The sequence below is a fragment of the Halyomorpha halys genome, unplaced genomic scaffold (genome assembly GCF_000696795.3).
Source record: "Halyomorpha halys isolate HHAL.00 unplaced genomic scaffold, Hhal_1.1 Scaffold1375.1, whole genome shotgun sequence".
NCBI lineage: Eukaryota > Metazoa > Arthropoda > Insecta > Hemiptera > Pentatomidae > Halyomorpha > Halyomorpha halys.
Genome location: NW_027110258.1, coordinates 49,379 through 73,887, shown reverse-complemented (window position 1 = coordinate 73,887; position 24,509 = coordinate 49,379). Strand labels below are relative to the sequence as shown.

At 27.7% G+C, this 24,509-nt stretch overlaps 2 protein-coding genes across 2 annotated transcripts in view; one reads left to right on the top strand and one right to left on the bottom strand.

Annotated features, from left to right (window-relative positions):
- LOC106689484 (alkaline phosphatase) overlaps positions 1-8,366 on the top strand; it is a 27,614-nt gene extending 19,248 nt beyond the window's left edge. Inside the window, exons 5-9 of the mRNA XM_014434456.2 lie at positions 1,769-1,982; positions 3,072-3,205; positions 3,302-3,512; positions 5,102-5,320; positions 7,951-8,366. Of these exons, the coding sequence (XP_014289942.1) occupies positions 1,769-1,982; positions 3,072-3,205; positions 3,302-3,512; positions 5,102-5,320; positions 7,951-8,081 (909 nt within the window). The 3' untranslated portion in view covers positions 8,082-8,366. The remainder of the gene's footprint in view (positions 1-1,768; positions 1,983-3,071; positions 3,206-3,301; positions 3,513-5,101; positions 5,321-7,950) is intronic.
- Positions 8,367-11,050: 2,684 nt separating this feature from the next.
- Positions 11,051-24,509, bottom strand: part of LOC106689485 (lysocardiolipin acyltransferase 1) — a 15,015-nt gene continuing 1,556 nt past the window's right edge. The window contains exons 2-7 of the mRNA XM_014434458.3: positions 20,104-20,282; positions 18,684-18,888; positions 17,749-17,861; positions 16,710-16,860; positions 16,500-16,617; positions 11,051-14,508 (exon numbers count right to left, since the gene is read on the bottom strand). Coding sequence (XP_014289944.1) covers positions 14,148-14,508; positions 16,500-16,617; positions 16,710-16,860; positions 17,749-17,861; positions 18,684-18,888; positions 20,104-20,274 — 1,119 coding nt within the window. The 5' untranslated portion in view covers positions 20,275-20,282 and the 3' untranslated portion in view covers positions 11,051-14,147. The remainder of the gene's footprint in view (positions 14,509-16,499; positions 16,618-16,709; positions 16,861-17,748; positions 17,862-18,683; positions 18,889-20,103; positions 20,283-24,509) is intronic.

The following is a 24,509-nucleotide window of genomic DNA, read 5'->3' as shown; positions in this document are numbered from 1 at the left end:
TTGTTATTTCTTTTTTTTTTTTATAATATTTTAATATTAATGTTTGATTAATTAAAATAATATTTTTAAAATTATCATGAGTTTTTCCTGGTTTATATACTTTTTATTTTTCAATTTCTCTTGAAAATTTGATAAATTCAATCTGTTTAACTTATATTAAAATCTAAACTATATTTTACAAATCTATTTCTGAAACTGTTTAAAAATTTACTGATCTAATAATAATTGTTTAAAAAAAATTATTTGAATTATGCATAGTTTTAGTTCTCTCTATGATGTAAATATATAATGGTCACTATATGTATACCAGAATATAAATGTAAAGGAGAGATCATCCTAAAGTCTGTTTTATTCACTGAGAAAAGAGAGAGAGAAAAATTTATTCAATAAAGTTGTACTGCCCAACTATATTGGGTTGCTAGATACACAGAATATTTATATATAGTCAGATTTTTTTTTTTTCAATTCTTATAATTTTTAAGCATAGTTCAGTAAAATTATAATATATAATAGTAATACATACTTTTTTTTCTTTTATCATTTTTGTTCTACTATTCAATAAAATTATCAATAATAATTGATTAATAAAATCATCAAGTACTTTTCAAATAAAATCTTTAAAAAACTCAACAATGTTAACTACAAGGATATAACTATATGCATACATTTAAATATAGAATATGAAATAAAAAAAAAAGTAAATATTTAAAAACAGAAGTAATTTATATAAAATATGACAGATAAAAATAATTGATAAAAACAGTGATAAATATTTATTTAAAATATTAAATATCTATAAAAAAGTAATAAATATTAAAAAGATAAACTTAGTATTTAATCATTATTTATTAGCAAATCCTTTATCATAAAGTAAATTTGACTATAATTTCTTGACCCATCTCCTTTAACAAATGTTTTCTCTGAACCTTATAAATTTATATTATTATTATGCCACTACCATCTTGCAAGAACCCGTGCCTCCTCCACAATAGCCAACCAATCTACACAGTCTCTTGCCTTTTCCTTCCACCTGCCAACCTTCAAGAGCTTCAAATCCTCCTCTGCATCGCCCAGCCATCTGATCCAGGGACGTCCTCTTTTCTGTTTTCCATCTGGTTTGCCATAAACTATCTTTTTGGGTATTCTTTCATCGGGCATCCTCTCAATGTGTTCTAACCATCTTATTCTTGCTCTTTTAATTAATGCCACAATGATGGGTTTTCCCATACAGATTTATCAGTTCCTCATTCCTTCTTCTTCTCCAAACTCCATTCTCCGAGACTCCTCCCCATATCCTTCTCTATACATTCCTCTCCCAAGAGTTGAACATCTGTTCTGGTTTTCTTGTCAAGGGCCATGTTTCTCCCCCATAGATCACTACTGGCCTTACGATGGTTTTGTAAATGACCACTCTTATCCTTTTAGAGAGAGCTCTAAAATTCAGTATTTTCTGCAGTGAGAAATAACATCTATTTCCTGCTGCTATCCTCTAAATTTATAGTTTCATTAATTAGTTACAATATAAAAATGCCCTAGGTAAACCACCTTATTTCCCACACCGCTAGGGTTACCAAAATACAACCACCATAATGCAGAATGGTACACTTGAGCCTAACACTAGCAGTCTGCGCAGGGTAATTTTGGTTGCAAAGTCAAATACACGGGGACACACATTTTTTTTTAAATTTATTTATTGTGATTGTTAAATCTATTTTATTATTAGCCTCATATTTTTAATACTAACCTGTCAAAATGATAATTCCACCAGGTAATAATGGGTGGTGGTCGACAACAGTTGAAAGCTAATAGCTCTTCTTCCCCAGGAGATCCTATAGAAACAGGTTCTTGTACAAGAACTGATGGCCGAGATCTTATTGCAGAATGGGCTAAAGAGAAGCAATCACAAGGTCTCAATTATGCAGTTCCCACTAATACCAAGACTTTGTTGGAAGTTAATACTGATGATACTGATTATTTATTGGGTAATTATTTTGATGTTTTTATTATAATATTCATTCCTTGGAGATGGCAGTCTGTAGGAATGAGCAATAGTTATCTTTAGTTATATCTGTTGAGGACAGTCACTGAGACTATATCACTACAGTCTAAGTAACAATCGGCAGTTTGTATCTTTCTTAAAAAATAAATTAGTATCAAATTATTTTCTTTTACTCTTGAAGTTTTATTAATGAAAAAAATGTGCAATATTTTAAAGCTACCTGTAATAGGGATGCTGGAAAAATATTGTACTTTAAAAAAAATACATCAATATTTTATTCAATGTTTTTTTCCAATTTATTGAAATATCAATATTAAAATTTGACTATTGAAAACCAAAAAAATTAACAAATAAAACATGTGGTATTAGAGAACAATACAAGCTACAGAGGGTGGAAATTCTAAACTCTATCATTTTTAATTCATGTAATTTATTTAAAAATATAATAATATCAAAAAAATATTGCCTTAAATATTATAGAAAGATAAACAATAAGCAAAGAAATAAAACTTACGTAACAAAAACCAATTGTCGCAAATTGTCTTTCAAATAAAAATCAGATACAGCGTAAAACAATGATTTTAGAAATCAAAATAATAGGTAATCTCAAAAGAGCAAAATCGAAGTAATTAGTAGATTTAAAATAATGAAAAAATATTACTTATTACTTATAAAAGTAGTCATGTGGGATCTCAGAGGTGACAGCATATATTTCTATACATTTTAGAAATAATATAATCGCAACAACATACTGGATAGTAGTTGTCATCATGCTAGAGGGATAGCAGGAATTAGGGATTTCTAGAATTGAAAGGGCACTTATGACAATAAAAAAAGTTCCTATGACATCTCTCAGGTGATGTGCGACTGTTGGAATGTTAAAACATGCAAGCATGTCATACTCTTTAAAACACACAGCTCTTTTATAGTATTTAGCATGAGTGTGAGAAATATTTATATATATATAAAAACAAGGAAAAATTAAACATGTTATAGATGTTCATTCAATATAACAAATTTTTTTAATAGATTAATTTTTTCTACTATTATAAAATACAATTATCTACTTTAGGTATATTTTCAAATGACCATCTACCTTTCGATTATGTAAGGAATAAGTTAGAAGATGGAGTACCATCACTAGAACAAATGACTACGACTGCTTTGAAAATTCTTATGAAAAATAAAGAAGGATTTCTATTAATGGTAAAATTATATTTATTTATTGATTTAAATTATTCAATGATTGAGTGAATACAGTTATATTAAATATATGTTTATATGATTTCAATATGATCAAAGGTCGAAGGAGGGCGAATTGATCATGGGCATCACGCTGGTAAGGCACGGGTAGCAATTAATGAAGTCGTTGAACTGAATAAAGCGATCAACAGTACTATGAGTATGCTCCACTCTGCAGGAATAAAAGATGATACACTTGTCATTGTAACGAGTGATCATGCTCATACTCTAACCATAAGTGGATATGCAGAAAGAGGAAATAATATATTAGGTAAGTTAGCTTAAATTATAAATATTATTATTATTATAATCTATGTTCTGTTTTCAGAAGGTTAAAATATTATAAAACATTGAAATATACAGCCTACTACATTTTTGTATTTTTTTCTTATTACACGAGGAGAAGATGGTTGGGGGTGCGGTCAAAACAAAACACAAATAAGTTGAAGTAACTTAACGGCACGATTAAATAAGTTACTTCAACTTATTTGTGTTTTATTTTGACCGCACCCCCCAACCATCTTCTCCTCGTATAAGTCGTTCACAATCAACTATCTTTCATGATTATTTTTCTTGTTACCTTCTCCCCAGTGCGGGAACAATACCTACTTCAGTATGTCTTGTATAAGATGGCCCGAATCAAGTTTGGTTTCTGAAGCAAGTCTGATTTTTCTTTTTCCTTTAAGTACCTTACTTTATGTTCATGCCGTACTAATTTGCTCTGTAGTTGTTTAGTGTCTTAATTATTTTCTTTAAATTTAACTTAAGATTTACAACCTTAAAGATTTCTACATAAGGTTCAATTATTCTCTTTCTCTACCTAATTACCCACTGCCTTCCACCCTATCTTCCATCTTTTAAGAACAAAATTAAACTAAACATTCATTGGTACCACGACTATCTACAAGTATAATTCATTCGACTTATTCTACTTTCTTTATTTTTTCATCATTTCTATTATGTTTCATTTGCTTATGTTTTATTCAAATCTGTTGTGGACCAGGTAGGGTTTGTAGTAGAGAATAGGGTTTATTATTTGGTTTGTAATAAAGATGGCAACACTTCTCTTCTTTGTTCTGGGGCAGTCAGTCATGGCGTGCATTAGTGAAAACATACACTCTTTGCCTTTGTTTATAAAATCCTTTCCTAAATTTCACAACAGGGTTTTATAATGAAAGACAAAGAAGGTGTAGGTCTAATAGATGCCAACAGCAAACAGACCTCAAACAAACAAATCATGGTTGTCCGAATGTCCGAAGTAATGTTTCCATAAATAGTGATGCTTTATACATAATTAAATTTACAAATTGTTTAGGTTACAAACAAACAATTTTAACCACAAATCAAATGTTAATTAATGTAGTAACTTATTTCTTACTACAAAAATCATCTTAAATGTTACAAAATTATTTTCTAGTCATCCGTGTTTAATTGAAATTTTTTTTCTTACATCCCTACAGATGTTATGCTGTAGAAAATTGGTTTTATCATTTCATTTGTAATTAAAATGTTTATTTGTAATCTTAATACTTTGTGAATATAATTATGAATAAAACAATAAAGTTGATATCAACACTGCTTTAGACCGTAGGACAGTAAGCAGTTCCTTTGTTTGGGTCTGTTTACTTGTAGGTCCATTAGTGTAACATATACTATTTGTTCTTTTGTTATAAAATCCTCCCTCCACAACATGCTACACAACAATCTATGTGTCTTTGGTTGAAGTTATCATACTAAGAGTGTTAGCCAACATTTTTTTTCAGCACTTTTCATGTAAAGCATATAGAGGATTTTACGTATTTAAAAAAATAAAATATTTATTATAAGATTTTTTTTAAATATTATATTTTTATTTTCAAGGTTTGGCAGGCACCTCACTTATTGATGGAATTCCATACACAACTCTCGGTTATGCTAATGGTGGTAAGGATAATTACCATTACAAAGTTGTTGATGGAAAAGTTGTCCGCGAAGACCCCTCAGAAGTCGATACAACGTCTTATGAATATGGAGCTCAGGCACCAGTATTGGTAGATCTAGAGACACATGGTGGAAATGACGTATTTGTCTATGCAACAGGTGATTTTAGAAATGATTAAATATTTGTAGGAAGATATTATATAGGGTTGGCAAATAAGTCCTTTTGGTTTTTGTATTCATGTTTTGTTTATAATACGTCACATTTTTCTGATGAAATTAATCCCAACAGAGGATTGTTTATCCTATTTGTAATATTTAAACATTTATGTCTGTTGACACTTGTTAAGATTGGGTCAGTATTATGTTTTTGATCCAGTTGAGAAGGTGGACGGAAATATCGTGCATTATAGGCATATTTTGCTTTATTACTTCAAAAAAAGAAAGCGAGCTTCAGGGGGACATAAAAAAATATGGGGGGTCTATAGGGATAATGCCTTAACAGAGTGAATGTGCCAAAATTGGTTTGCCAAGTTTCGTGCAGGGAATTTTGACATAAATGACGCACTGCGACCTGGTCGCCCACAAGACATTGAAATCATTGATTTTAAGGTGATAGTTGATCAAAATTCATTCCAATCAGTGCAAGACATTGCCGAGGTCCTAGACATATCACATACAAGCGTAGAAAATCATTTAAGGAAGCTCGGCTATGTTTCTAGGCTTGATGTTTGGGTCCACCACTCTCTGACCGAAGCCAACTTGGCAACAGGCATTTCCATTTGCGATTCACTGCAGAAACGTCAAGAAAACGATCCATTTCTTAAAATACTTGTGACAGTGGATGAAAAGTGGATTGTCTACGGTAATAAATTGATAAATTGTTAGCTCTTGGATGGGATCTTTTGCCCCACCCTCCCTATTCACTGGACCTTGCTCCTAGTGACTATCACTTGTTCTGGTCTCTACAAAATTCCTTAAGTGGAAACGATTTGAAAACGAACAGGGTGTCTGGGAGCACCTTGATCACTTTTTCGCTAATAAACCACAAATATTCTATGCACATGGTATTATTCAGCTGTTGGAGAGATGGGATAAGGTAATCGAAAATAATGTACATTACATTGTAAATTAAAATAAATATTATGTACAAAATTTACTTAGCTTTCTTTCACCCCCAAAAAAATCGAAAGGACTTATTTGCCAACCCTATACAAAGACTACAAGAGTAAAACGATGTAGCTCACTATTTTGTAAATGTTCATGAGAACAAATTTTACCTTTAAATCATTCTCTACTCTTTACAAGAGCCAAGTTCGAAAAAATTTAAAATAGCTATAGATTCCTTGCATAAAGTAAAATCTATTTTTTTTTTTTAAATTTCTTTATTACCAGGTGGACCCTGGTTGGCCTTATATAGTTGTAACAGTTTGTAAGTATTTTTTAACAGTTGATAGTAGGAGGGAGGGGAGTATAGTCTCTTGCAAAAGGCACCCCTAACTATTTGCAATGCTATAATCATGAACTATTATAATTTAAAATAGTAAAGATGAAATAAAATAATAATCCACAGAAAAATAGAAAAAAATAACAAAAAATATTTATTGAATAAATAAAAAAAAAAAATTGACTTGTGCAGACAAATAATTAAAGAAGAAGAAAAGAAAATAATGCTAATAAAAATAAATTAATAAAGAGCTTACAACAGGATGTCTTGGGCTTCAGTTTTCGTAATTTAGTTGAATTTCGTTAGTTGTATGTTACTATTTATTTTATTTTGATGTAATTATTTATCGATTCCACTAGTAGTTCACGCTGCACCGTTTCATACAAACTGAAGGGAATCCACTGCGATTCTTGGAATTCTTGCAATTTTTTTTCTTTCTGTACCGGATGCTTCTCCCCCCACTTCTCAACCATACATCAGTAATGGCCAAAATATTGTTTTATAATTGAGAAAAGTTCTATCTGGTTTCAAAAAATCTGGTAAAATTTTTTATATTTATCAAAATATTGAGATAAAATGAAGTGAGATTTCAAAGTTTTCAGATAAGCAGGGAAAAAATGAGGTAGGTAGTTTTGTGTTTTGGGGTCTGTGATCAGGTATCCTATGTACTAATTATAGAAATAAACTATAATTTATGAGCTACATTATCTTGTTTTTTCAGGGTATTGCTTTGATGAATCATTTTGTATCTTTTTAGCCCTGATGAAGCCCTGCAAAGTGGGGCGAAATGTTGGAAAATAAATAGTTGTAAACTATTTTTGTTTCACTTTTGACCGCAACCTTGACCATCTTCTTATATATCAATTTTTATGGTCAACTATATATACATATATAATCATAAACTATTATAATTTAAAATAGTAAAGATGAAATAAAATAATAATTCACAGAAAAATAGAAAAAAATAACAAAAAATGAGGTAGGTAGTTTTGTGTTTTGGGGTCTGTGATCAGGTATCCTATGTACTAATTATTGAAATAAACAATAATTTATGAGCCACATTATCTTGTTTTTCCAGGGTATTGCTTTGATGAACGCTTTTTTCACTTTACACATAATCTTCAAAAGCCATTTCAGATTTTTTTTCTCCTGTTTTGACTTTTCCACCATGTCCATTCTTAAATAAAGAAACATTTGTAACTTATTTAAAAAATAAATAAATAGGATTACTGCTTTATTCTCTGTGGTCTTCGTATATCTATTGAAATTAATGTTAATCTAACATACATTAATACTATCTTTATTAATTAAAAACAATATACTAACAATTCAGATTTTTTTTCAGGACCATATGCTCACCTGTTTCATCACCTTCATGAACAAAACTATATAGCTGAGGTTATTAAGTATGCTTCCAAGATTGGAGAATTTTCTCCAATTAGAAATGGAGCAAGAAAATATGAAAAATGCCCTTAAAAATTGATGAATCTGATAAAAATATTGCAAAGTTAAATTTTATAATAGTCCATTACATTGAATTGAAAAAAACAACAACTGTATATTCAGGCTTTTAATGTTGAAATTGTATTTAATATTTAAGATGGAATTAATTTTATGATTTCATCCTCTTTGTTTGTTCTTCAATTTTAAAATAATTCATATTGTATATACTATCTAAAATTTGTTATTGTTATTTGTTTTGTAAATAATAAGTGATGAATTTTATTTTATTTATTTATTTTTAGACATACAATAAAAAAAATGTACCTTTTATTTTAATAAATTATTTTATTTATTTGCTGAAATTACTTCTGTCACACCATACCATTTGTGTATTTTAACTGAATCTTATCTGCAGATCAAATGAAAAAATTTAATTACTTTAGATTCCAGAAAGGATTTATTCTTTATTCTTTTAGATAAATCTGAGTTATTCTGATATAATTTGTTCAATTATCACTTGCACTTAGTATATGAAAATTTTAAATTGCAATATATTAGGTGACATGAATATTTTTAAGAAATATAAATAGCAAAAGATATAATCTTTTAATAATTAATGAATCAATAATGATATCATTAATTACTTTACTCTTGTATGGTGTTTAAATTATTTAAATCATTTCTGAGACCCCACACTTCATCTCCAATAATTAAAAATAATTTTTATCAGTTAGTATTTCACATTTGAACTTGTAACAATCTCTATAGTCTTGTGTAACAAAATACAGAATATTAAAAATTAATTAACCCCATAGGGAGGGAGAATACAGAAGAAACTTAAATTTTAATTAATTTACTCAATTAAAATTATTGAGCACAAAAGTGGAAAACGTATCCCGTGTAATCCAGAATTTAGTATTTGCCAATAACACCCTCATAATTGCAGAAAGCATAGAAACCTCGCAACAAGCATCAGATGAAGCTGTGAACAGAAAAGGAATGATAATCAACCCGAGCAAATCAAAGCACACAATTGCGTCTAAAAGTGGTAAATTGTAAATACTTAAGTCTAGAACAGGTTGATGTATACTAGTGTCTAGGAATTAAAATAACTAATGATCGGAGGTTGGATTCCAAGATAAATCAGTCCATAAGGAAAGAAACAAATCTGTATCACCGACTTGGGAATATAACAATTAGCAAGTGACATGGTAAACAAAAATGACTTTATATATACAAGTCTTTGTACTTAATCTGACCATTGTAGCTGAAAGTTAGCTTAATATTAAAAAATTCAAAAGCCATGCAGAAGCTACAGAAATGAAATTTCTGAGAAAACTTCAGGGTAAAACTCAACCTGAATGAAATATAAAAGAATCAGAGAAGAGACAGAACAAGTCTACTTCTAGAAAATATACAAACAAAAGAATCATTGTTCAATGAATACTGAATAGACTCCTAAAAATTATATGTGAAGTAAAAACTGAGGGAAAATGACCACAACTGAGGAATAAGTGATAGGATCTCATATCGGGTCTGGCAAGGAACATAGGAATCACTCTAGGCGAAGTCAAGAAGTTGAGAATGGATAGAGAAGATTTTAGGAAATGGTTCAAGGCTATCTCAACATCGTAAGATATTTACTTTTGTTAAAGAAGAAGAAGAAGAAAATTCTTGAGGTGATCAGCAAGTAGTGAAAACCAAGGCAATCCTTGTCATTTTCCTAACACCTTAACTCTATTCTTTATTATTCCTTGCTTTATTTTGTACCATGCTTATTCACATTCACATCTCTTTTAGAAATCTTAGAGTCATAATTCATCAATTTTTATCTTGAAAAATTATTTGGTAAATCAATTAATTTTATTAAACAATTCAATTCCAACATGCAAAGTATAAAAGAATTATAATAATAATTTATTAGACTGTTCAATGTAGTGCTGGATAAAGTAATGAAGGAGTTATGGGTCAAAAGTAACAAGGGGACAAAATTAGAGACCAAAAAAAATAACGTCGGAGTAAGTTGTCTGGCGTATGCTGATGATCTGCCCCTACTGGTAGAATCTGCGGATGAAGCAAAAGGGAAGTTAAACACCCTAAAATAGCTGAAAGAGTCAGCTTGGAAATATTGTTCGAAAAAATGTAGTTGATGACTACGGATCGAAACTTTCAGGAAAAAACAGTTAAAACAAAGTATAGGGAAATCATTTGTTGTAATGAGTCCAAGAGAAAGGGTATAGAGGAGAGGTTGGTCAAGATAAAAGACTCAGCTTTGCCACCAGTAGCCTATACTGTAAAAAGGGTCTGTCAACAAAACCAAAAATAAGACACTATAACACGGTTGTCAAACCTGTTATTCTGTATGGAATGGAGATCGCTTCTCTTCCTAGCTTAAGGAAACTTTTGGGAATAGAGAGGAAGATCTTGAGGAGGATTTATGGGCCAGTAAAGTTACCGAAGGGATATAGGCTGAGGCTTACCAGAGAATTACACAGAGAAATGGATGACCTGGAAACGTAAATTAGGTTAAGGAGGATACGGTCATGTGGTCAGGATGAACCTGAGCAGAATTAATAGGGAGATCTTTGGGAAAATGTGGGGATGTAAAGGGGGCAGGGGTACATTAAGCAGATAAAGAAAGGAACGGAGAAATTAGGAATCTTGAGTCGAGACTGCCTCAATAGAGATGAATATAGGGAAAAATTAAGGAAGATAAAGGTCCATGTGAGAAGGAGGAGAGTATGGAACGAGGAAGAAAGAATAGTGCAGTCTAAAAGAATGGAGAAGAGGTGGGAAGAAAGAAAAGGAGGGGAATGTGTTGGGAAAGTTGGGAAGAAATGATATTTCCATGGTCTATAAGGCCGTTTCGTATATAACAAAACAATTTATTAGGTAATTCAAATAAAGTATAAAAGTTTACCTATTATATTTTTTATATACTTTAACTCTTGTATGCCACCATAATGTGAACTAGGCTAAGGTAAAATAAATAATAATACAAGTAGCTGTCTGAATTTTATTTTATTTTAACACTAAACGTAGAATATACAAAGCAAAATAGGTTGAAGTTTTCATCAGCCAAATCATAAATAAATCTCAAGAAAATAGAGAGTCATTATCTAAGATTTCATTGCTAAGGAAAATGTATAAATAATTTATTTTTTATTTAATAAATAGTTATCACTATTTTCATGTCATTTTTGACCGTCATCAGAACATCTCAACTTTAATACAAATAATTTCATTCATTCCATATGACCTAAAAAGAATAATATTAAAACTACTTCAATTGTAAAATTAAATTTATCAGTGCATATTTTATTTTTCAAATTTAACATGTAAATATATAGATATTGATTTTAGAGGTGCATTTAGATACTACATACAATAATAAATTTTCATCTATAAAGATAGAAATCATTCTTAATAATGATTTACAGAATATAAATACATTAATAGAAAAAATATAAAATTTATTGAAGAATTATTTGTACTTATAATATCTAGTATTACTTTCTAAAGTATTTGGCACACTAAATTTTCATATGGTAAATTGACACTTTTTTCCATTTAAATTATATTTAAATGTTTCTTCTTTATATATATATATATATATATCTGAATGAAGAACTAACTGCTTTACAATTCTTTTACATGGGTCACTGGTAATGTGGATTTCTTCTAAATTAAGAACGGAATATTACAGTTTTAAATTATAACAGTATTTTAATACTAATGTAGGTTATTGTAACTTTGAAACAACAGAAAAATACAAGTTGGTTGATGCATATTAAAAAGCATTTTTTTCGTCATTTAGTTTGAAAGTAAAGTATAGTTTATTAAGTCCTGAAACTATTAGTTCTGCAGAAATGGAGGAATGAATCTATAATTCTTTTAGTTATCATTAGTACAGACTAAATTTTTGTGGAATTTCATCTTATTTATTTGTTTTACTGATTTAATTTCAGTAAACTTTGGTAGAAATTGGACTACAAAAAGTATTTTTGATAAATATTTTATAACTTAAAATAAGATGTTTTGTAAAACTTAACTAAAATTAATTTCTGAAGAAACAATGACAGTTTGTCTCAATTTAGGAAAATGTTTTTTTCATATTAATTAAATATATACTTAATTAAATTTATTATTATAACTTATTTAATGGTTAATATAAAATAAATTTTAAAAAGTTTTTCAGACGGTTTTAATAATTTTTCCTAAATAGTTAATTATAATTAAAACATCCTTTAGATATTCAACTAATGTTTTGTAATTGTCCATATCAAGATTTAATTAAATAAATATTTTGATTTATATTTAAATTTTTACAACCCTATTATTTTGTTTAAATACTTATTATAAGTCGACATTTTTCATTTATAAAGCTAAAACCATGTTTTTATAATAAATAAATAAATCAATAAAACTAATTAATTACTGAAACCAAGGAATTTTTAATTAATATTTAGTTTTCTTATATTTTTTTTAATCTAAATTTCTATGCTTTTCTGAATTTTATGAACCATTATTCAAGACATGTAAAAAAATAAATAAGTAAATTAAAATTAAAATTAATCTCATGGACTAATTAAGATTCAAAATGAGATAAAAAAAAAAAATTGTTTGCCCTCCTTGTGGCGAATACTTACAAAATATAGCAATAAAACATGAAAAACATAATTTTCCAAATTTTAAAAATATATTTATCAGTATTACTTTAAACTATTTCTATTTTATTGTTAAGAATTTTTATTTTTCATTGTTTATTCCTGCTCAAAAAGCAAATTAAACTTACAGGTTTTGAGGTTTTCACTTTATGCAATTACACAAGTATTCAGCCATTAGTTTTTACATTATTAATTCCAACTAATTTTATTTAATTGAATTCTGTATCCATCATAATTTCTGTTATTTACTTATACAGAGTTATACAAAACTAAATATGTTCGAATTTATATACCTCCTTTCTGAAGAAACTGATCAGTCACACTTAGAAAATCTCTTTTTAAAAACTATTTTTTTAATGACAAAAATATGGACAGCAATAAAAGAATATAAGGTAAATCCAACATAACAATATGATAAAAAATTAATTTAAGATTTATATTTTTTTCCATTTACATGAATTTAGATAAGTTTAAATACAATATTAATGACAACAATTTTTTTAATATTAATTTCAATCATCACAAATAGAGAATGGAGGTGGAAAGACTTATAAGAAGGTTCTATTTTATATTATGTACACATCAAAATAATTTTACAATTAATACCATTCCATAATCTTATTTTTTTTTTCTTGGTTTGAATGTTTTCGTTATCCATTTTAGTAGGAGCGAAACAACTTTCTTATAAAATAAAACTATCAAGATATAGTAAGGAAGTCAAACTTCTAAAATGCTTTAGAATGCTTTAAGTAGTACAGTATAAATCAGTTTGATATTCATTTGGAAAAAATAATATTAAAATATATTTCTTCTTTAATATTGGAATGGTAACTTTCAATTGAAATATACTTATAAAAATATATCGTAATAAAATACAAATTATGTTTTGGCAACAGAGCCTCACAGAATTTAAACTACAATGGACCCTTAAACAATACATAAATTAGGACTTTATCTTGGAAATTCGGTATGGAAATAATAAATAACCTAAGTGATATATTTCATGAACAACCCTATTGATAGTAATAAATGCGTTTTTGTTTTCTTTCATAAGTCAATGAATACAGAATTTTTGTCTTCTTGTCTATTTTTTTTTTTTTAGAATATAATAAATTTAAAATTTCATCTAAAAACTAATCTAATAACTTAATTTGATCACATATAAAATCACAAGAGTTTTTTAAAATAAAATTTGAATCCTACCATCAGTAGTAAATCACAGGTTAAAATCCATTAAAAATATTTTTTTTAAAAATTAATACAACTGGCCAGGTTTTATGATTTTATAAAACAAACAAAAAAAAACTTATTAGTATTTATTACTAATTAATATTTATAAAATCCAAGAAGATGGCTCTACAAAAATTTAAGTTTTTCATATTGGCCAGAAGTGGATGCCTTTCTTTTGAATTAGTTTTAATTTCTAATTCATTCATTTCTTTCTTTTCATTAATTGTTTATGCTTTAGTTTGAACCAAGCGATCTCAATGTGGAAAAATCCTTCAGTCGCAAAGGATAAAATAGTAAAAATGATACAGTTTAAAATTGACCATAGAAAGAATATCATCGAAGTATAAGTCAGATAGATTGTTCCTAAAATTAGCCCAGTCCAAAATATTACAGCTAGATGTAGCGTGTTACATATCGGCCGAGGCCAAACTGATTCATTTGGTTGTGCTGTGAATTCACCAGAGTTGTAAAATTTATGTAATGTGTCTTCTTTGGCTCGCCATATTCGGTTCAACCACTCCTTTACTGATTCAAAACTGGATGGCAGTTCATTTATAGAGTACCTAAAAATTTGAAAAGTTAAAGTTTAAAAATCTGAATGAAGAAATACACAAACATATTAATATACTAAAGAGACAATTTAAAAATAAAGTCAGTCATTTTGTGTAAAGTGTTGAGGTGGTTGAGTATAATTAATTAGTTCTGACTCCAATTTCAAATATGTTTATATAGGTAACTGGATAGGAGATGAATTGACAGGATTAGTCTTATGGGAACTAGCCATAAATCATCTGGAAACTTCGCTTCAACCTAACCATAAATCTTATCTATTGGTCATAAAGGGGTCCAAATGGTCATGCAGGAAGGAAACTTCATTCAGTATGGAACTAGCCAACAGTTCGCGAAGGAGTAAGTCCTACAAGAACAAGTTGTAAGTCTTTACGAAATGATATAAAATAAGATAAGATAAAAGATTTAAGAAGAAGAGATCCAGAAAAGGCAGGAGTGAAATAAAGAAAATGAATTTACGTTGCCAAAATATCAATAGAGTGTATAAATCCAATGTGAATATTGTTACTCACTGACTTTTAAGGAGGATAATTCCCTGAAGGAGAAATTCGCTGAGGTGTCATCCAATCTGTGCTTTGTCAACTCTCTGGACTATTTAAGCCACCGAGAGATGTTACTTGTAAAACATTAGCTTTTAGTTGATCAGAAGATTCTAATTGTAATCTTTATGGATTCAAATAATACATTTAGAAATATTACAATGTAAAGCATGGTTATTAATTTGTACAAGTATTTACTAGAATTAATACATATATCAATATACAATGTCTGTGAGATGATCATAGTTCAATGATCGTAGTTCATGTCTTAACTGGCAGATTGTGTCATGTCAACTCGAACGGTCAAGCATTAGCTCGAGTGGTGATCATCAGACAACTAATTTAAATTAGTTTTTTATCCTTTCCAAACAAAAAAATTTATAATCCAGATGTACAAACAATCAGGGCCTGGATTAGCAAGACTGCTGAATTTAGATTCTTGAATAAAGAAATATGAATTGGTTTAGGAAAATTAAGTTTGAGCTTGTCGAGGAATTGTCCTGGAATGGTTATCTCTGATTTAACATCTCAAAAGTACTCTAAAAATTACTGATAAAAAAAAATTTAATTACCATTCAAGTATTACTAGAGCTCTCTACTTCTCGATATACTATCACTAGTCTTTAATGTATGGAACTGAAAAGATTATATTTATAGTACTCTCAAATTTTGAATTATATAAATTTTCCAACCAGAAAATGAGTAATTTTTATTCACTTTTAATGGTAATGAACACTTAAGCAAGAACTATATGCTCAACTAGCAATACTTGAAGATTTATAATTTTTCTTTTATTAAGAAATATACAATAATTAAATGTTTAATATGAAGATAATTTTTTTTTTTTTTGGATGGAGATTATCAATATTAGGGAGGAAGGTAAGAGAGAGGAATTTCATTGAACATAATTTTTCATTTATCAAATTTGGTAAATTTACTACTTTTCAGATGAATGGAATACAATAAACCTAAATTTTCAATATTTAACTAACCATAATTTACAACCTATAATATTAAAAATTATTAAAATTAAATATTAAAAATTGAGATGTTTGATTTTCAAGCTACCAGCCCTGAAGAAGGCTAGAAACTCTACCCGAAACGTTGGCACAATAAAATAGGTTAAACCTACTTATTTGTGTTTCTCTTTGACCGCACCCCCAACCATCTTCTCGTATAAATATTTAAAGTTTTTTTAATAAAAAGTTTAATTCATACAGAAGTTAAATATTATTCACTTGTATAAAAATAAAATGGCTTTCAAATTTATTGAAAAATATAAACATTATTTTTATTGATAAGGGATAAATTAGGTTTTACGTATATGTTTATTCTTGATTTAAATACTTAATTTATGTAAAATGAGTTAAAATCATTTAAAAACTCTCTCTTGTTCTCTTCCTCTCCCTATCAATAAATATAATCTTACATGCATAAATAAATACCTCTTTATCATAAAATGAACTTTTTCTGGAAAAATTCCCTGCATTACATCTATCTCTGTTTCTGGCAATGTGTCAGGATAACCAATTGTTAAGTCATATACAGCATCTAGTTGCTCGACTAAAAAAGTCAAAGTCAAACGTATTTTAAAATCAAATCTTTGGAATTAAAAAAAAAGAAATATTTTTAAATTATTTATTTCATATACTTACTTGATTTCATTTTCTTAACGATGTATGCAAAACCTGTTGTTTTTGGGTGTAAAACATGTGTGTAATGTTGAAGATTATTTATATCTGCATAATGATTACTTCTTGCGATGCTTTTTTTCGTTAAATCTGTTCCTTCTGGAAATATTAAAACCTAGAAAAATCAGAAAGTTAGGAAATAATGGATTTGATTATCATTGTTTCCTAGAACTAGTCTAAGTTTTTTTTTTTTAAATTACCTCTGGTAAAATAAGGGGCGACCTATGTTTGGCAACGCTTAAAGCTCATGTTAAACAAATTGTTGTAGAAAATTTGTATTATTATTTGATTTGTAATTAAAATTGTTTATTTTTAACCTAAACAACTTGTAAATATAATTATGAATAAAAACACAACTGTTGATGGCAACACTGCTTTATACATGGGAATAGTAGGCTGTTTCCTTTGTCTGGGATCTATTTGCTTGGAGCATCCATTGTAACAAGATATACTATAGTTATTTTGTTATAACCCCCCCCCCCTCTGATCCACAACACAATCTCAGTTTTATTATTCATTTAATCTCATTAATATAATACTCTCCTTTTACTACCAAGACTGTACAGGAAAAAAATCTATGACTCATTGAAACTTGAACTGATTTTAATTATATTTTTCATCTGAAATTTAGGTTAGGTTTTATGCTCTTACCTAGGAGCTGTTCAATTTAAAAACAGAAAAGAATTCAAGAATGAAAGTCATTTACGCTCTTAACCCATTTTCTTAGGACAAATGAGTACATGTGCCTCCTATATAGGAACATTAAATTTTTTTTATTATAAAATCAACTAATTATTTATGAAATAATTATCTTATCTTTTAAAATAATAGGATTTCATGAATTAACATTTTGGGAAGTAGAATGAATTTGGGAAATTGTATGTCTCATTTAATTGCCAAATTATCCCTAATTAAGTTTCCTGAATATATTGAATAACAAATGATAAAGTGATATCAGTAGATATTGTTCAAAATTATTTTTTACTATAAATGCATGTTATACCTGGTAAGTATGATTGATATCTTGCAGATATTCCAACATATTTGAAACTAAACGTTGATCATCCTCCCATCTCCTATGTATGTAGAAGAAGCCAGCCATTTGCATAACCCAACCTATAGAATAGAATTAATCTGTTACTTATTTGCTACCATGAGCAAATAAATATATATCAGGGAGAAAAGCTTTATTTATTTATAATATATAATGGAAATAAATGATTTTTTAAAATTTGTTTAATCATTTTTGTTATTTTATTTTTTCTTTCTGTTTTCATTCTTTTTTTCCTTATTATTCTTCATTTTTATTTCCATTATTTATCTATATATCTAATTATATTTTCTCCCAGACAAAAAAAAACAGGCGCCTAAGACATTCTCCTTGTCTAAGCCGTTAATGGGTGCAAAAATCCTGAATATAAACATTTCATCTTTTTCATAGTCATAGTAAAAGGCAAATAAGTTTCACAGGAACTCTCATTTCCAATAGTCCGCAGTGAAGTTACTTAGTAGTATTGCTTGTTGAGAGTCAGAGTGATGTTATTCCGTAATCCATCGTTAGGAAAAAACAGTGTTTCAAACTTTTACAAAACTATATACTAAATTTATATTTTTGAGCACAACTGACATGCACTACCCTCTAAAAAATGTTAAATTTGTTCTCTCCCATGGAAGAAGATGAAAGAAAAGTCATTCTAGTGTTATTTGATTGTTTAACCTCAAAAATTAATTTTTTCTATTTTCGCCTCTATGATTTTTAGAACAAAATAAGTGACCAAAAATCAATGAAGTTATAATGAACATTTATATTATACCCATTTCCTTAAGAAGCTATGTAAATTAAAAATAGAAAAGCTTAGAGGGCTCAGAAACTGAAGTAATAAAGTTTAATTAACTTTTAAGTCTATTTGGATTAGAATTAAAAGCATTAAGAATTACCTGCTCCTGGAACTCTTTTAATGGGAGATTTAAGAATAAATTTTAGCCTGTGAGATGGAGGGGAGGTGCTGTAGTACATTGCGCCCCAAAGAAAATTCCAATCCAACCTTGTTCTGTGGTTCATGATAAGAATCGAGTGTTCCCAAGGCCTAATTTTATCACCACTTACAATAAACTCTGTCCCGAAGAGAATCTCCATTAGTGCCTGAAACAATAAATATATGTTATTTTTTATAACAGTATATATTTGTTTTAGACTGTAGATTTAATATAATTAGAAGATGGTCAAGGGTGCTGTCAGTGGAGTGAAGAACAATAAGAAGTGAAACTTATTTTATTTGCACCAATGTTTCAATTTGAATTTCAGATCTCCTGATCAGCTGTTTTTCGAAAAAGAAGCTGGTTGCACCTGTTAATAATATTTTTCCATGAATTACACAATAAACGTTACTTTATAATTTTTGTTCTTAAGACTAACAGATAACTGTTATGAAAGAATGTTTATTAAAAAAAAATTTGTAATACAAATTTCTTTTTTTCTGTATAGAGAAGAATTGGTTTGTTCCATAAAGCCATATATTATCAATATTACGTTAATTATCAAATGTTTGTTTTTCTTTATATTTTTTATATTACTTCAATTTGAAATAATTTCCAATTCTGTACATATATTTATTAAGTTGATTCTCATATCTATATTATTTTCTTTTTTCATTCTTAATTTTAGTATTACTATATTCCCTGTACATTATTATATACAGTTTCAATATTCTTATATTACACTAAGCATTATCTTCTATACTACTTGCCTAACAAAAGACTAGATAACAACTAAAATGATTAAATATAAGTACAGAATAACAAGAAACATGAAGATTCCAGATAGTATAGGTAAATAAGTAGTAATGAAGAAAATGTATAGTGTAGTATTATAAGGATATTGAAACTGTATTTAATAATATAAAGGTAATATACTAAGTAATATTAAAATTAAGAATGAAAAAAATATATAGATATGAAGATCAACTAAATATATACATGTACTAATTTGAAATTATTTAATTGAATATAAAATATATAAATAATTTTTATATTTTTCAAATTACTTCAGTTTTAAATAATTGATAACTACTTATGTATCTATATTATCTGTTATCACTTTATGTTTTTTTTTTTCCTGTAATTCCATTTAATTGTTATATTTGTTATCTTGTTTTTCTTCTTAGCCCTTATGAAGGCTATAATTTATATTCTGGCCAAAACGTTGGCACTAATAAACTAATAAAACAAGTTTTTACTTATTTGTAGTTTTCACTGACTGAGCCCCTGATCATCTTCTCATATTAGTATAGTTTATTTAATTATTATTTTAACCTTATATGACACAATACCAGTAAATTGTAAAAAAAATTGTACTTACAACAGGATAAAGCTCCCAAATAGCGAATACTATGTCCATAGCATGCCTGTATAGGCGGTTGTCAATTAAAAGAAGAGGAAGGAGAGGACAGCAGATAGTCAAGAAGCCAGAAAATATGCTGGAGTAAAATAACAAACAATAAACAATACCTCTCCACGCGCTACCCTTCATTGCAAGGCCTTCAAAAAGAAAGAAGAAAGTTAAATTAGAATTATGACACTAATAATTGATTGTAGGAACATGATCCAGGCGGTGGTCAACAACGGTACAAAAATAGTAAGAAAACTGTTTATTAGTAACCAATAAATAAATTTATTAGCAACTGTTTAATAATAAATAGTTTTTCTGCTATTTTTGTAACTTTGTTGATCACCACCTATCTTCATACAACCAATAAACAAAATATGTTCAAATAAATGTCCTGATATTATAAGTGTTAAAAGATATATTTGAATTTGTTGATTATTTGGTACATATTATACATCACTGTGTTGCTTGATTATATAAAATTCTCTATTATATAAAATAATGATCACCATGTGATGTTTTATTTCGCTCTCTCAGCGAATTGAAAACTTAAAGCCTTAATAGTTAGAGAAGAAAGGGAAGCACAATATATGTATACCCATTAAGCTATACATATATATTTTTTTTATTAGAAGTTAGTCACCTTCTGTTTTATGACATGATTTATGGTTTTATTTTATTTGTTCTATTTTTATTTTATATACTCCATTAGTTATTGTTGTTTGTCTTTATCTTTTCAAACTCATTATATTTTATAATGGTTTATAATTTAATTTTTATTTTTTATTTTACTCTAAGGTTCTAAAGCCTAATTTTGACGCCTGTAATATTATTCTAAAGGGATCAGTCCCAGAATAAATAATGAATGTTATCAATAGTATTATTATATTGAAAAAATAAAATCTGTAAAATGGAAAAAAAATACAAAGTATAATCTGAACTACAGAATACTAGTAAATTAAAGTTAAACAATTTGAGCAACAAGTATTATAATTAAATGGACAGTTGTATAATTTGTAAAATGGGGTTTGGTACACCGCTAGTCCCACAGGGGTTACTCCCCCCCCCAAGTCTGACCAAAAAAACATTATTTTCGTTTGACATATTCTGTAAATTGTACCACAGATTGTGGTCACATTTTGACCACTTTACTAGCTTTGGGATTGAACATCCAGGGACAACATCAAAGAAAGAATCACTGGTCTAAGGTAAAATCTTTAGAACACGTCCGTTTCAAAATAAAATTAAAACTTTTTTTTTGTCAGATGTACCACTGTTAAAGCAAAGTAGTGATAAAATTAAATAATTCTATCTTCATAACAATAATTTAACAATTATGGTTATAAATGTATTTTATATTAATAATAATACACTTAAGCAAAGTAGTGATATGTCATTTTGTGTGGAGTAAATGAAAACGATAATAGTAACAGATTAATTAAGTTATTTTACTGTTTTTATAATTAAAATTTTATTGCTTTGCAGCCATATTTGAATAGTTTTCTAATTTAATGTGTTTTTATTTGTAAAGTTATATCTTATACTGGAAGAGTTTCATATTTAATTAGAACTTGTGAATGAGAAGGTTTTTCCTTGTTTTAATTATTTATTTTATATCATTAATAAACAATAACAACGTTTCGTGTTTGTTACCTAAGGAAGGTTTTTCGTAACTCTTCATTTAGAATATGTTTGTTTTATAATTATTAAAAATTTTATATTAAGTGACAACATATGTTAGTATTATCAATATAAGACTAAGGAGTAAACAAAGTGTAATTTTAAATAGATGTTTAATCAGGTACATGTTTTAAATTTTTTTTTTTAAAAGAAATTGTTATATGATGATTAAGTGTGGTAAGCATGGTATGATTTTAAGAATGTGTTGTAGATACATGAACCGTTGTTATTGTTTATTAATGATATAAAATAAGTAATTAAATCAAGAAAAAGTACCTTTTCATTCACTAGTCCTAATTATATTTTTATTAATTGATTTATTCATATATTATCTAAGTAAGTTAATTCTTATAATTTTAATAGGAATATTTATTTTGTAAGTAGGTAGCCATTTTATAAAATTTTAATAGAAAACTGCTATATTTTTTTTATAATTATTTAAATTTTGAAAATTATTTGTCACGGGCTATTGGCCTGTAATGAAAAATATTTTTAATGATTTGAGACAAATCAACAATGAGGTACATTAATAAATATTAGTGTTATATGTGAGTTAATATTAAAACAAATTTTTAGATTGTCTTCTTGATAATGGCATCAGGGCCAAAACATTGGAGAATGAAATAAACTTAGTTGAGAGTAAAAAGATCATTTGAAGTTCTATTGTTATTATATTTGATCAGATTACTAAAATTCTGAGGTGATACTAGAAGTTATCATAAATATCGCAAGCAATTAATAATCTTAATTTTGATATTTAAACCAGTCTGATACTTCTTGGTTTAATTATAGTACAAAAGCCGGGAAGAAAACAAGGCTGTTATCTCACACCAATTTTTGATTACTTCAATAAAAACTATGTATAATTACTAGTCAAAATTGACGAGTCTGCCAAGTATAGGTAGGGGGAATAAAAAATGGCAGCTGTTTCAAAAACCTTAAAAAAACATAAATTTTTCATTCGGAGCTCTATATCTTAAAAACTACCTACAATACTAGAAAATCTAAGGGAACATTATTAAAAGAAGAGTAAATTTGCTGAAATATTAGCCCTAAAAGAGCTATTTATGTCCAATAGTTCTAGAGATATAGCTTTTTAAAATGTAAAATTTCTTAAAAATCTACTGAAAGATTAGTAGTTAGTTAATTTATTTTGAGAAATTTATATCTCAGGAGCTATGTGACGTACAGATGTCTATTAGCACTCAAATTAAAGCTAGTTTAATAGACTATAAAGAAGTTTATGACTTTTACCTTCGTAGGAATAGAAGTTTTCATGATATTTGCTAAAATAAATTGATTTATAGTTGTTCAGACAATAAGTTTGATTTATGAAAAACTTCATTTAAGAAACCATTGGACGTACAGATGTCTGCTAGCGCTCAAATTAAAGCTAGTTAAATTTGCTAAAAAATAGTTAATTATATTTATCTTGGTAGGAGTAGTAGTTATTATGATATTTGACAAAATAATCTCACAAAAAGTTAATTTCTAGTTGTTCATATAAAATGTTGGATTTTTGAAAAAATATATCATAAGACACACATATGTCAGCCACCACTCAAAATAAAGGAAATTTAACTTATCATAAAGTAGTTTATGACACTTATCTTCGTAGGGGTAGTATTTTTTATGATATTCACATATGAATATAAATTTGGCAAATGAAAATTTGTCCGAACAACTACAAATCAATTTATTTAAGCAAATTTCATGTAAACAATTACTCCTACGAAGATAAACATCATAAACTACTTTATAGCTTATTAAACTAGCTCTAATTTGAGTGCTAATAGACATCTGTACATCAAATGGTTTTTAAGATATAAATTTTTCAAAATAAATTCACTAACTACTGATCTTTCAGTACCTCCCATACAACATTTTTATGAAATGTTGCTTTTTAAAAAGGTATATCTCAAAAACTATTTAATGTAAATAACTCTATTAGGACTCATATTTTAGCAAATTTATTCTTCTTTAAATGGCGTTCTCTTAGATTTTCTTGTGTTGTTCCTACTTTTTAAGATATAGAGCTCCGAATGAAAAATTATTTTTTTTTATCGCTTTGAAACAGCCCCCATTTTTCATTCCCCCTACCTATACTTGGCAGACTCATCAATTTTGACTATTAATTATAAATAGTTTTCATTAAAGTAATCAAAAATTGGGGTGAGATAACTGCCTTTTTTCTCCTCTTGGGCTCTTGTACTAATAGAGACTCAGTAGTTCCTGAACTGTAAAGAAATAATTTAATTTTTTTTTAAAAAAATGTTAATATATTAAATTACTATTATATCTAAAATAAGAAGGCAGTTGTTTTTTTTCTTTTTAACATTGTCATATAAACATTAAAAAAATGATAATAGAACAAGAAAAGAAACAACAGCAAAAATTTTTATAAGAATATACAACAAGTACTTCTATGTATTATATGCATGAAACTATTTTGATGGTCGGACTGGGGTGAAGAGGATTATGCCTGAGAATGGCCAATGACTTATAAAAAATAATGAAAACTGTTATAAAAATATTTATTGCTATATAATTTTTATAATAAAAAATCGTGAGAGCATTGTGGTCCTAATGATTTTCTTCAATCATTTTGATTAATATACATTAATTAAAGATGAATCCCATTAGAAAAACTAACAATGAAAATAAAGTTGCTTACAATACATTAGTAAATTAAATTACTA